Source organism: Pollachius pollachius (assembly GCF_949987615.1).
Source record: "Pollachius pollachius genome assembly, chromosome: 3".
Lineage (NCBI taxonomy): Eukaryota > Metazoa > Chordata > Actinopteri > Gadiformes > Gadidae > Pollachius > Pollachius pollachius.
In genome coordinates, this window is record NC_136936.1 from 52,250,951 (window position 1) to 52,264,868 (window position 13,918).

A 13,918-nucleotide genomic window follows, 5' to 3' on the forward strand; every position below is an offset into this window, starting at 1 on the left:
TTGGTTTCAGTCATGTCGCACATTAAACACGTCCCTCTCTAGTACTAAACACTAATCAAGGCCCACTTTAGTACTAAACACGGGCCACTTTAGTACTAAACACTAATCAAGGCCCACTTTAGTACTAAACACTAATCAAGGCCCACTTTAGTACTAAACACGGCCCACTTCAGTACTAAACACTAATCAAGGCCCACTTTAGTACTAAACACTAATCACGGCCCACTTTAGTACTGAACACTAATCACGGCCCACTTTAGTACTGAACACTAATCAAGGCCCACTTTAGTACTAAACACGGCCAACTTTAATATTTAACACTAATCACGGCCAACTTTAGTACGAAACACTAATCACGGCCCACTTTAGTACTAAACACTAATCATTGCCCACTTTAGTGCTAAACACGGCCAACTTTAATATTTAACACTAATCACGGCCCACTTTAGTACTAAACACGGCCAACTTTAGTACGAAACACTAGTAACGACCCACTTTAGTACTGAACACTAAACACTAATCAAGGCCCACTTTAGTACTAAACACTAATTACGGCCCACATTAGTACTAAACACTAATCACGGCCCACATTAGTACTAAACACAGCCCCCTTTAGTACAAAACAGTAATCACTAATCATGGCCCACTTTAGTACTAAACACCGCCTTTAGTACTAAACACTAATTACGGCCCACATTAGTACTAAACACTAATCACGGCCCACATTAGTACTAAACACAGCCCCCTTTAGTACAAAACAGTAATCACTAATCATGGCCCACTTTAGTACTAAACACGGCCCACTTTAGTACTGAACACTAAACGCTAATCAAGGCCCACTTTGGTACTGAACACTTATCACGGCCCAGTTTAGTACTGAACACTAATCACGGCCCACTTTAGTACTGAACACTCAACACTAATCAAGGCCCACTTTAGTACTGAACACTAATCCCGGCCCACTTTGGTAATGAACACTAAACACTAATCAAGGCCCACTTTAGTACTGAACAGTAAACACTAATCACGGCCCAGTTTAGTACTAAACACTAATCACGGTCAACTTTAGTACTGAACACTCAACACTAATCACGGTCGACATTAGTACGGAACACTAATCACGGCCCACTTTAGTACTAAACAGTAATCACTAATCACGGCCCACTTTAGTACTAAACACTAATCACGGCCCACTTTAGTACTAAACACTAAGCATGGCCCAGTTTAGTACTGAACACTAATCACGGCCCACTTTAGTACTAAACACGGCCCACTTTAGTACTAAACACTAATCACGGCCAACTTTAGTACTGAACACTAAACACTAATCCCGGCCCACTTCAGTACTGAACACTAAACACTAATCCCGGCCCACTTCAGTACTGAACACTAAACACTAATCCCGGCCCACTTTAGTACTGAACACTAATCACGGCCCACTTCAGTACTGAACACTAATCACGGCCCACTTTAGTACTAAACACTAATCACTGCTCACTTTAGTACTGAACACTAAACACTAATCCCGGCCCACTTCAGTACTGAACACTAAACACTAATCACTGCTCACTTTAGTACTGAACACTAAACACTAATCACGGCCCACTTTAGTACTGAACACTAAACACTAACCACGGCCCATTTTAGTACTGAACACTAAACACTAATCCCGGCCCACTTCAGTACTGAACACTAAACACTAATCCCGGCCCACTTCAGTACTGAACACTAAACACTAATCCCGGCCCAGGTGATTTCCGCCTGAGGGACTTTGTCTGGGCTGGAGGTTCAAAGTCCACAGACGACAAGCGAGGCGCAGGATGAGGGATCCCACGGGCAGCTGCTATGTGAGAATATACGTTTTGAAACTTATTTGAATATTTGTCAAAGAATTTGAGTTCTTGAGAGTGGGCAGTTGCTCTTGGTGTTTGAAGTCACCTCATTTACTGTTTCAGTACAACTCCCTGTACCAAGATGTGAAGCGATATTCAAAGCACGGGGAATATTTCTTCAAAGAACTGATGGCAGTTTTCCAGCAAAGGTATGTTCAAGGTACTAACATTTTGTAGTGGTTTCCTCTGTCCTTCGCTGTGTTATCTGAGTTAAGGGAGTTAAGGGGAATAGTTTGTTGTGTTTCATGTGAATCTTTTAATAACAATTTCTTTATCATGCACAATATTCTTCAGGTACCTTCTCTGTGCCCGGTATAACAGTTTAATTTAACATGAACTACTTTATGTCTTCGTACTGAAGGAGTGTGGCTTTACTCGTAGCTACCAGGTCATTCTGTCACTCATTTGTAGTTCTATTCTGTAAATATTAAACTGGAACAGGGCTGAGCTGGAACTGAACTATGCCAAAGGAATCCAGAAACTAGCCGGGAGACTTCTCAGGGCGTCAAAAGGAATGTCAAATAAGTAAGTACCATCAATAAATAAGAAATGCAAATAAATGCCTGAAGACCAATCCACCACACTGTCCAATCTGGCAACACGTACTTCACAACCTGTACCATTAACATCAGACCAACCCACCACACTGTCCAATCTGGCAACACTAACTTCACAACCTGTACCATTAAACAAAAACCAACCCACCACACTGTCCAATCTGGCAACACTGACTGGATCACAGGCTCCCAAATCCCACACGTCCATTTGAACGTCCTTCTGCTTTCTCTCTAAGTTCCACCTACAGCGCCTGGTGCCACGTGTCGGACGAGATGTACTCCACAGCAGACACACACAGGTGCACCATCCATACCATAACCGCCCCAACCCTAACCGCACGCACCCTAACTCAACCTACCCTAATCCCACCAACCTAACCCCAACCCTAACTCCACCCACCCTAAACAGACCCTAACTCCACCCACCCTAACTCAACCTAATCTAATCCCACCAACCTAACCCCAACCCTAACTCCACCCACCCTAAACCAGACCCTAACTCCATCCACCCTAACCCAGACCCTAACCTCACCCGCCCTAACTCAACCTAATCTAATCCCACCACCCTAATCCAGACCCTAACCCCACCCACCCTAATCCAGACCCTAACCCCAACCTTCCTAACCCCAACCCGTCATAACTGCTCTAAACCAATGTCATCTTCCAGAACTCTGGGAAATGCTTTCCAGCAAGAAGCCGTCCTGGAATTAAGACAAGTTTTAGACGAGCACAGTAAAAGGAAGAGGCCTGTATGCGATTCACGCCTTCGTAAAGTTTATCACATGATCTTTATCAAATATATTTGATCCCATACCTTATGTCTCTTATTCCTTTGTCTGTTGTGGTGTTCATGATGATGTCATCAAAGCTTGACAATCATGTCGAGAAAACCGGAAAACTGTTGACAGCCAACTGGAACGAGCAACTGAAGGTTTCCCAATGTTTCATATTATTATTATAGTTATTATTATATTATATAACTAGTTATTATATTAGTCATTATTACATTGGAATCACATTGTTATGCATTTTCCACTGAACGAAAAGAAACTCAGGAAAAGGGTAGGGATTAGATGTGATGTGGTCAAAATAAGCTTTCACCCAAAGTCTCATAAAGTCTTGGCCTTTAATGTTGTCAGAAAAAGATTTACAGATAAATCAAATTTTACCTAAACATCTTTACATAGTTATTAATCAATGATTGGTAAAAATTGTCAAATGAATGATACAGTAGGTACAAAAATCAACAAAGGGACTTTTCAAATCATATAACTACATTTCCACAGGGATCATTTTATCAAGTTGTTGGTGAATAATCGTTTTCTCTTGAGTTGACTTTAACGGTACATATATTCAGTTTTAATGTGAGTTGTCTTCCTCATCGAACAGATGAAGAAGAAACTGGTCGGGATAACCAGAGAGCACGAGGCACTCGTCAACTTTGTTGAAACCAATAAGCACATCTGCACTGAAAAGGAAAAACAAAAGGTAAAGGAAAAACCCTTTCCCATAATAACTTAACATCACATGACCCCCAATCTTCTCAACCGTCATAGTCATTCCCCGATGACTTTCCGTTCTCCAGATGTCCTCAGACTGTTCCCCTCGCTTCACAGATATGAGAAGCGAGGTGACCTGTACCTGTACTGTCTAACCCCTACCTGCTCCTTAATGACCTGTACCTGTACTGTCTAACCCCTACCTGCTCCTTAGTGACCTGTCTCTGTACTGTCTAACCCCTACCTGCTCCTTAGTGACCTGTCTCTGTACTGTCTAACCCCTACCTGCTCCTTAATGACCTGTCTCTGTACTGTCTAACCCCTACCTGCTCCTTAGTGACCTGTCTCTGTACTGTCTAACCCCTACCTGCTCCTTAATGACCTGTCTCTGTACTGTCTAACCCCTACCTGCTCCTTAGTGACCTGTCTCTGTACTGTCTAACCCCTACCTGCTCCTCAATGACCTGTCTCTGTACGGTCTAACCCCTACCTGCTCCTTAATGACCTGTACTGTCTAACCCCTACCTGCTCCTTAGTGACCTGTCTCTGTACTGTCTAACCCCTACCTGCTCCTTAATGACCTGTCTCTGTACTGTCTAACCCCTACCTGCTCCTTAATGACCTGTCTCTGTACTGTCTAACCCCTACCTGCTCCTTAATGACCTGTCTCTGTACTGTCTAACCCCTACCTGCTCCTTGAATGAACTGTACATATTTGCTGCACCAATGGTCATGCTAAATGTATGTACGTGTTGATGGAACAATGGTCATGCTAGATGTATGTACGTGTTGATGGACCAATGGTCATGCTAGATGTATGTACGTGTTGATGGACCAATGGTCATGCTAGATGTATGTATGTGTTGCACCTGGACCAACAGATGCTCAACAGACTGACCAAATCAGCACAGACCCAGGCCAAACTGGACGAGGAATACTTTAGCAGGAACATGGAGGGCCATCAGGTCCGACTGAAGTGGGAGAACACGTTGAAGAACTGCTACCAGGTGTGTTGGCGGCTCACAGAGCAACGACAGCAAGGAGAAGAAATACAGGGTTATTTAAAGAAGAATTTGACAAACAAAATCCCTAGACACACCACAGAAACCCATGTCCCTCTGTCTCCCTCTCTGGTAACGGGTTCTGTGAGATAAATCATCAGGGAACAAGGTGAGATGAGAACGTGTGGAACGAGGTGAGATGTTTGTATACATGAGCTACAGTTAAGCAGCTCTGGCTCTCGCTGGAACCTATCCAGTTGGCGTTCCTTCTGTTAATAGATCCCCGCTTCAAGGTAAAGTTTGGGTAGAGAGGTTCGATTTTAGAGGATATTACCGCACAATCTCACACTGTGTCGGGTCAGGGGTCAAAGATGGCCTGCACATCTCTAAATCAATGTAGGGTCAACGTAGTGCCAATCAAATGTGTTTTTTTGTGCAGCCAGTTTTGGTATGTGTACATGTCTGACAGGAGGTCAGAGTTCAGGTGGGTTGCTCGGGGGCCACTGGCTTCGTTGCACGATAAGGTTGTACTTTATTAATCCCCGACAGGAAATGAGAGAATATACCTCAAAGTATTAACCTCCTTCCACCTCTCAGATCATCCAGGAGCTGGAGAAGCAGCGCCTGGAGATTTTGAGCACCACTCTGGACAGATACCGCCTCCACATTTCAGGCTTTGGACAGAGCCTCATGCAGGTGCGACTCTACTCCTTCCCTTTCATTCCACATGATCATGTTGTGGATTTCTTACCTTTGGCTGCATACAGATGGACTCACTTTACTCCCTCCCCCAGGGACAGAGGGGGGTTGAGCAAGCGATGCAGAGAGTGGACTTGCAGAAGGACATCCAAGCCCTGGTGGAGGAAACTAGTGCCACAGCCCAAGAGAACAAAGCAGACTTTTTGATGGCTGACTATTTTGTAAGACTGCTGCGGCTCTCAGTTCATTATATAGATCTAATCAAAAGATAAATCAAATCAATCCCATTTTGGTTGAACCCATGGGAATGTACCCTTTTTCAATCCCTGTTACCCAAGAATGAGCACCTCTCTTAGTTCTGAGAGACAGAGCGAGAGGCGATGCTGTCCATATTTACCATACACTGATACCTTGGACACAGAGGAAGCTTTAGTCGGGCATTAGGCCCCACATGTAGAACACTGAACACACACTTTTCACTACTATGCACTAGGAGGAGGACAGCAAATCCCTGATGGAGAAGGAGAGAAGGAGAGACGCCATCAAAGTGAAACTCCAACGTTTGGAAGAAAGCATTGCAAAGACAAAGAAAGATTGCGAGGGTGAATCTCTTAACTGGCTGGTTGATGATACCCTTAATCATGGATTAATTAATCCCCTCTTTTGGTCAACAGCAGATGGAGTGGGTAATACACGTACCAAGAATACTAAGGCAAGGTGATTCGATTTTTGTTTTAAATTGTCTTTTTTATGATAGGACTACAGAAACTGATGAAAAGCAACTCTGATAATCCCTCCTTTGCAAACCAGAAGAACCTGAAGGAAACACGACAGCTTCTGGAGGAGGTGACACACTTTGTATTTTCTGACATTTACTTTTCTTAGTTTTAGGGTTAGAAATATGGTATTGGGGTTAGAGTTAGGGTTGGTTTTAGGGTAATCTCACAAACTGGACTTCAGATTCATATCTAAAGTCTGATGGAAGAGCAGCTCAGATCTGGTGGAAAATGCGTGTCATATTTACTCGTATAGCTGACTCCTGGGCTAGCAGTCGTCAGTTGTAATGGCTTTCAGTAAAGGTTTCAAATGTAGAAGTACAAGTTAAAAACCCTTCGGAAAGCTTCATCTACTTGTGCAGATGACTTTTCTTGGCAGAATATCTCGGGAGCGAATCAAGGAACAAGGTTTAACTCACGGAACAAGGTCCTACTATGCAAAGTTATAGTAGGACAGCTGGATCCGAGATGATCTAGCTTGAATAAATATCTATAATTCAATATATTTCTTTCTATGTAGACAACCCTGAAGCAGGATCTCCTTGAAGCCACTCATTATAAAGTGTCCCTGTCCCTGGTGGCGCTGGGAGAGGGCAGGGCCACCCATCGCTTCAGCCACAGCATCTCCACATGGAAGGACAAGGTCTCAATGCAAATACTATCATCTATGTGTTAGCCTTTACCCCCTACTCATCATTTATTCTATCTGTTTTCTTTCTAAAGGATTTTGAGCACAGTGTTATTCAACTGACCCGTCCAGTGGTCATGAGAAGGTGCTCCAGGCAGACCTCCAGCATTTACAACAAGGGGGCCCCTCAGCCAGACCTGGGGCCCCCTAACCCAAACCTGGGCCCCCCTCAGCCAGACCAGGGACCCCCTCCCCCTGACCAGGGCCCCCCTAACCCAAACCTGGGGCTCCCTAACCCTGACCAGGGCCCCCTCCCCCAGACCAGGGCCCCCTCCCCCTGACCAGGGCCCCCCTAACCCAAACCTGGGGCTCCCTAACCCTGACCAGGGCCCCCTCCCCCAGACCAGGGCCCCCTCCCCCTGACCAGGGCCCCCTCCCCCAGACCAGGGCCCCCTAACCCTGACCAGGGCCCCCCTCCCCCAGACCAGGGCCCCCCTCAGACAGACCAGGGCCCCCCTCCCCCAGACCAGGGCCCCCCTCAGACAGACCAGGGCCCCCCTGGGCCTTACATGAGGCGCTGGGCGAGATGTAGTGGAGGAGCAGCCACTTCCCCTTCACCTACTGGAGGAGCCGGCGTCCCTCTCAGCCGGGCGGCGTCCCTCTCAGCCGCGGGGCGTCCCTCTCAGCCGGGCGGCGTCCCTCTCAGCCGGGCGGCGTCCCTCTCAGCCGCGGGGCGTCCCTCTCAGCCGGGCGGCGTCCCTCTCAGCCGGGCGGCGTCCCTCTCAGCCGCGGGGCGTCCCTCTCAGCCGGGCGGCGTCCTTCTCAGCCGGGCGGCGTCCCTCTCAGCCGGGCGGCGTCCTTCTCAGCCGGGCGGCGTCCCTCTCAGCCGGGCGGCGTCCCTCTCAGCCGGGCGGCGTCCCTCTCAGCCGGGCGGCGTCCTTCTCAGCCGGGCGGCGTCCCTCTCAGCCGGGCGGCGTCCCTCTCAGCCGGGCGGCGTCCCTCTCAGCCGGGCGGCGTCCCTCTCAGCCGGGCGGCGTCAGCCGGGTGGCATGAGGGCCAGCGCCACTCTCCCGTGGACGCCATTCATTTATTATTCAAATACGAAGAGATCATACGAAGGAAGCAGGACATCACCCTCCTTCACCTCAACTGCTGTTGCAGCTATGCTAATATAGATATCTATGTATCTCTCTATCCATAGATATAATACTCATACATCTATCTAGATATATATCGCTCCATCTATTATATACGAGTGGAACCCGCGTCCTCGTGGGGAACAGTCCATGCGTTTTGTACTTTGTCTGTCGTACGCACTGTACTTAGTTTTGGAAGAAATTTAATGTAATGTGTGATAAAATGACTTCAGACTGATTCAGTGACTCATTTGTCTTGCTCCAAAATAGAGCCAACTTTATAAGAACAAACAAATATTGTACAAAATAACAATGATTTTTTTTATTGGGTTCCAAGGTAATTTACAAGATGAAGAATGTCTGTCTGGTTGCCACTCACTGGATTATAATTGTGTTCAGTTCCAGACTCACTGGGTCATAAACGTGTTCAGTTCCAGACTCACTGTATTATAAACGTGTTCAGTTCCATTGCATCTTAGAACCAACTTGTCTTTTTCCGATCTCAAAGCCGGTCTAGGAGCCGGTCGAGAAGCGTGCCTGGGCAACAAACTCCTTCCTGATGTTGGCCAAGAAGGCAGAGATGTTATTGGTCTGGTTGAGCCGCTTGTCCAGATCCCCCAGGGACTCCAGCACTGGGTCGCTAGACATGACTGAGTGAATAAGAGACCATTAGCACCAGGTTGCTAAATGACATGACTGAGTGAATAAGAGACCATTAGCACCCTAACCCTAATGACATGACTGAGTAACGTTAGGATGAGATGAAGACCTACTCCTATAGGACCCAGATATATGTATCAGAGGCCCATAACGTTAGGATGAGATGAAGACCTACTCCTATAGGACCCAGATATATGTATCAGAGGACCATAACGTTAGGATGAGATGAAGACCTACTCCTATAGGACCCAGATATATGTATCAGAGGCCCATATCGTTAGGATGAGATGAAGACCTACTCCTACAGGACCCAGAGATATGTATCAAAGGCCCATTACGTTAGGATGAGATGAAGACCTACTCCTATAGGACCCAGATATATGTATCAAAGGCCCATTACGTTAGGATGAGATGAAGACCTACTCCTATAGGACCCAGATATATGTATCAGAGGCCCATAACGTTAGGATGAGATGAAGACCTACTCCTATAGGACCCAGAGATATGTATCAAAGGCCCATAACGTTAGGATGAGATGAAGACCTACTCTGATAGGACCCGTCTGCCTGAATCCCCATGGTGAAGGTGTATGCGTTTTCAGGACTTGCAGGGTTAACATTCTGGAAAACAAACTGCAGCTTTTGGCCTTTCAGAAAAAAACAAAAACAGAAAAAATGTAAGTGCAATATATATGCAATAAATATAATTATAAATGAATTATTATTGTACATAAACATTATTTAAATTATACAAAAGTTTGTTCTGAACAAGAAATTTGATGGGTAGGCATGAGGTACCGGGTTGGCCTGAGGTTAGGGTTAGGCTAACCCTAACCCTAACGGGTAGGCCTGAGGTAAGGGTTAGGCTAACCCTTACCTCAGGCCTACCCGTTAGGGTTAGGCTAACCCTAACCTCAGGCCTACCCGTTAGGGTTAGGCTAACCCTAACGGGTAGGCCTGAGGTAGACAGACAGACAGAGTTCTGCACCGTGGATTCTTCTGATCTCCAGGCCCAGTCGTTCCTGAAACAGCTGCTTGGCCTTCAACAGGTTCTTCAGCCTGTCCTTGTTGGCTCTGTTCTGAGACACGACCACTGAGGAGCACAACAAGAGCCACATGGGAGGGGTGACAACACAACTCACTGGACCAATGGAAACCTCTGGTGGCCAGTGACTCACAGTCCCTCCTCCCCGCCTGCTTCTCTCTCAACATGTCCATCTGCAGCCGGAGGTCGTCTTTCTGCAACTGTTTCTGCTCCATCTCCACCAGGCTTCGTGAAATGGCGTCCGTCTTCTCCTGCATGAGCAGGGTCTTCTCAGCCAGGTCTGGTTCCAACAACCAACACATCAACCTTCAAGTATTACTAAATATATTAAGGAGAAAGAAATTATAATAATTCACTACATTTATATCGCTGCCCCAGTTTTCATTTTTTTGACTGGGTAGTTAGGCGACAGGCGTGCGTTGCTTAGCCTAAGCTGTAAAGTGCTCAGGAAACCCTGGTTGGGTTATGGTTAGGCTATGGTGGGTTAAGTTAGAGTTGGGTTATGGTTTGGTTAGGCTAGGGTGGGTTGAGTTAGAGTTGGGCTAGGGTGGGTTAAGTTAGAGTATGGTTATGGTGGGTTAAGTTAGAGTTGGGTTATGGTTTGGTTAGGCTATGGTGGGTTAAGTTAGAGTTGGGCTAGGGTGGGTTAAGTTAGAGTATGGTTATGGTGGGTTAAGTTAGAGTTGGGTTATGGTTTGGTTACGGTGGGTTAAGTAAGAGTTGGATTATGGTGGGTTAAGTTATGTTTGGGTTAGAGTCTGGTTATGGTAGCCTGGTCCTACCAGACTCTCGTACTTCATTTAATTTGCACAGAGAGTCTGGACCCACTCAATTGACAAACGTTAACTCACTTGAAGGCGGGTGTTTGTTGAAGTTTAAAACTATTGGATCTGCCCAGTGCCACTCTGGATCTGCCATGACCAATCGCTAATGTTTGGCCAGGAATCAAGCTGTTTGGCTGTAAACAAACCAAACACCATGCGTGAAGATGTCCGTCAACGAGAGCTGACTTTAACGTCATTGTTCTCAGCCGCCCCCTGTTCGCTGATTGGACCCAGTAACATACCGCAGACCCAGACGTAGTACTGAAGTACTTAGGTGGCCGGAGCCAGGCTATGGTTATGGTGGGTTAGTTTATGTTTGGGTTAGTTTGGTTATGGTCGGGTTAGGTTACAGTTGGGATATTTTGTCATCTCACAAGCATAGAAGTGTATTAATGGGTCAGCCTCAAGATTATCTGTACAATATGCTGACAGGGAAGAGTGAGTTAACTCTAACCAAAGTAGAACAGAGTATAAAGCAGGTTCTCCAACACCATCAGAATTACAGAGTGTATATAGCAGGTTCTCCAACACCATCAGAATAACAGAGTGTATATAGCAGGTTCTCCAACTCCATCAGTAGAACAGAGTGTATATAGCAGGTTCTCCAACTCCATCAGTAGAACAGAGTGTATATAGCAGGTTCTCCAACACCATCAGTAGAACAGAGTGTATATAGCAGGTTTTCCAACTCCATCAGTAGAACAGCGTGTATATAGCAGGTTCTCCAACACCATCAGTAGAACAGAGTGTATATAGCAGGTTCTCCAACTCCATCAGTAGAACAGAGTGTATATAGCAGGTTCTCCAACACCATCAGTAGAACAGAGTGTATATAGCAGGTTCTCCAACTCCATCAGTAGAACAGAGTGTATATAGCAGGTTCTCCAACACCATCAGTAGAACAAAGTAGGTTCTCACCCTGTTTGTTTGTCTGAATGGTTTCAAACAGCTTGTCGTCCTCACATTTCTTGGAGCAGGTATCTAAACACACCAATGGATTCATTAATTCACTACAGCAGATTCACCAAAGCTAGGTCCAATTTAAAACAAAGTGCAGTGTGTCAAATGTAGTGCAGCTCACAGAACAGACGGCAGAAATGTAATATCGTGTTCATAATTACATTTTATTGAGGGTATAATCCCATAGGAATGGTGTTTTGGTATCTTTAGAAGGAGCCCTTACATCTACAAAGGGACAGGGTGCTCTCTTTAAGGGACATGCCTTTCTTACACGCATTCGTTAATGTGACACACTGTTAGCTTTTGAAATAACATCATTATAATGTGTAAGTGTTAGATTACATGATGTGCAACTTCTATAGTAGCAGTTGATAATGAAATTCCTTCCAACAAAGACGATGGCAACGTAACAGTTAAACCAAAAGACGTGGAGGCCTACCAGCAGCAGACTTCATGGATAGTCTGTGGGACAGGCCCAACTCCACAGCAGCCTCGCTCATCTCCCCGGAGGTCTGGACCAGGAGCCGGCTGTAGACCTCCTCCATCGCCGCTCGGAGCGAGTCGACGACATGGGGGTCTTTGATGGAAGCCATGGTCATAATCTGTGATGAGTGGACGAAGTTACAAACTTCAGTGTTTAAAACCTTGTCACAAAGACAACATACTAACCTTAGTGTTTAAAATGTTAAAATGTAGAATTTAATAAAGTGTAAAGTTACTAACCTTAATGTATAAACACACTTTTTGTTGTCCGTTAATCCGCGACTCGCTTTCAAAAAAATCGCGCGCATCCGGAAACTAAGGCATTTGTGTTCCGGAAATGACGTGTATGTCGACGCATCGTAAATAAATTTATATTTAATAAATAGAAAACAAGAAAAATAAGCATTTTGAGATCATAAACGACATTGTATTATATTTTTGGTTTAATACAAATAGAAACAAACACCATACAACACCCACAACGTAACAAAAATGTAATGTTTTTTTATTGTTAGGAATGCCTGCCACCTTGTGGTGAATATAGCAACATCATGGTGCTATATTCACTAATTATATTAATAGATTTTAAATCACTCGCTTTAATGTGTGAACACGATTCCTGGTATCTAAAGACTCATTTGTAAGTAAGAAAATCATGGCCTGTGGAATGCTTAATGTCTATCTTACTGTGAACTCTTTATGGTGCTGGTTATTTACAGTTGGGTTCATGAATGAAACTACCGGTATTTATTGGAAAGCTGCATACAATTTTTGGATTTTTATCAGTTAAAGTATTATTCTGGATGTTCCTTCTGGCTCCAACTATATTGTTTAAGTTGATGTTGTTCAGGTTTTGTTGTTTGTATCGGTTCGCAAATCAAAGAGGCTTCAAAGATGCCTGAGAGGGCGGGTCACCAGGTCACCAGGTCACCAGGTAACCAGGGTAACCAGGTCACCAGGTAACTAGGTCACCAGGGTAACCAGGTAACCAGGGTAACCAGGTTACCGGGTAACCAGGCTATCAGGTTACCCGGTAAACGGTTACCGGGTAACCAGGGTAACCAGCCCAGCTCCACGGAGAACCGGCTTCTAAGGCTCCTCAACTGGAGTAAGAGGAAACACAATCGAGAGTAGAACATAGAGTGTATATAGCAGGTTCTCCAACTCCATCAGTAGAACAGAGTGTATATAGCAGGTTCTCCAACTCCATCCCATCAGTAGAACAGAGTGTATATAGCAGGTTCTCCAACTCCATCCCATCAGTAGAACAGAGTGTATATAGCAGGTTCTCCAACACCATCAGTAGAACAGAGTGTATATAGCAGGTTCTCCAAATCCATCAGTAGAACAGAGTGTATATAGCAGGTTCTCCAACTCCATCAGTAGAACAGAGTGTATATAGCAGGTTCTCCAACTCCATCAGTAGAACAGAGTGTATATAGCAGGTTCTCCAACTCCATCAGTAGAACATAGAGTGTATATAGCAGGTTCTCCAACTCCATCAGTAGAACAGAGTGTATATAGCAGGTTCTCCAACTCCATCAGTAGAACAGAGTGTATATAGCAGGTTCTCCAACTCCATCAGTAGAAAATAGTATTCATACTTGATTACAAGTTGAAACACAATCACATATTATTATATAATTATTAACACTCCATATGAAATTTCATAAACATGTAGCCCATTCATTTATCTTTCTTTAGCATTTCTTTAAAGAAACAGTTAACTTCACATAACACAATGTTATCTTTCAGACCA

The 13,918-nt window shown here is 45.1% G+C and overlaps 2 protein-coding genes across 2 annotated transcripts; one reads left to right on the forward strand and one right to left on the reverse strand.

The window, feature by feature from the left end:
• Positions 1 to 1,820: 1,820 nt before the first annotated feature.
• On the forward strand, positions 1,821 to 8,105 carry nostrin (nitric oxide synthase trafficking; the record flags this gene model as incomplete). The annotated part of the gene is made up of 15 exons (XM_079733879.1): positions 1,821 to 1,847; positions 1,956 to 2,041; positions 2,334 to 2,417; positions 2,686 to 2,748; positions 3,117 to 3,198; positions 3,318 to 3,380; positions 3,839 to 3,937; positions 4,830 to 4,955; positions 5,547 to 5,645; positions 5,744 to 5,869; positions 6,142 to 6,250; positions 6,406 to 6,494; positions 6,945 to 7,067; positions 7,148 to 7,338; positions 7,739 to 8,105. 15 exons carry the CDS (start codon positions 1,821 to 1,823, stop codon positions 8,103 to 8,105), a joined length of 1,734 nt encoding a protein of 577 aa, XP_079590005.1.
• Positions 8,106 to 8,504: 399 nt separating this feature from the next.
• spc25 (SPC25 component of NDC80 kinetochore complex) lies at positions 8,505 to 12,481 on the reverse strand. The gene is made up of 7 exons (XM_079731814.1): positions 12,400 to 12,481; positions 12,116 to 12,278; positions 11,635 to 11,697; positions 10,026 to 10,172; positions 9,836 to 9,940; positions 9,396 to 9,494; positions 8,505 to 8,838 (listed from the first exon to the last, which is right to left on the reverse strand). Exons 2-7 carry the CDS (start codon positions 12,273 to 12,275, stop codon positions 8,702 to 8,704), a joined length of 711 nt encoding a protein of 236 aa, XP_079587940.1. The 5' UTR covers positions 12,276 to 12,278; positions 12,400 to 12,481; the 3' UTR covers positions 8,505 to 8,701.
• Positions 12,482 to 13,918: the final 1,437 nt, after the last annotated feature.

Bases quoted from the DNA above. Each gene is read 5' to 3' on its own strand.
- spc25 (XM_079731814.1), bottom strand. From the start codon at position 12,275: ATGACCATGGCTTCCATCAAAGACCCCCATGTCGTCGACTCGCTCCGA. The intron at 9,941-10,025 runs GTGAGTCACTGG...TGTGCTCCTCAG, and splicing joins GCAGGCGGGGAGGAGGGACT to TGGTCGTGTCTCAGAACAGA. The intron at 9,495-9,835 runs GTGCAGAACTCT...TTTTTCTGAAAG, and splicing joins GGAGATCAGAAGAATCCACG to GCCAAAAGCTGCAGTTTGTT.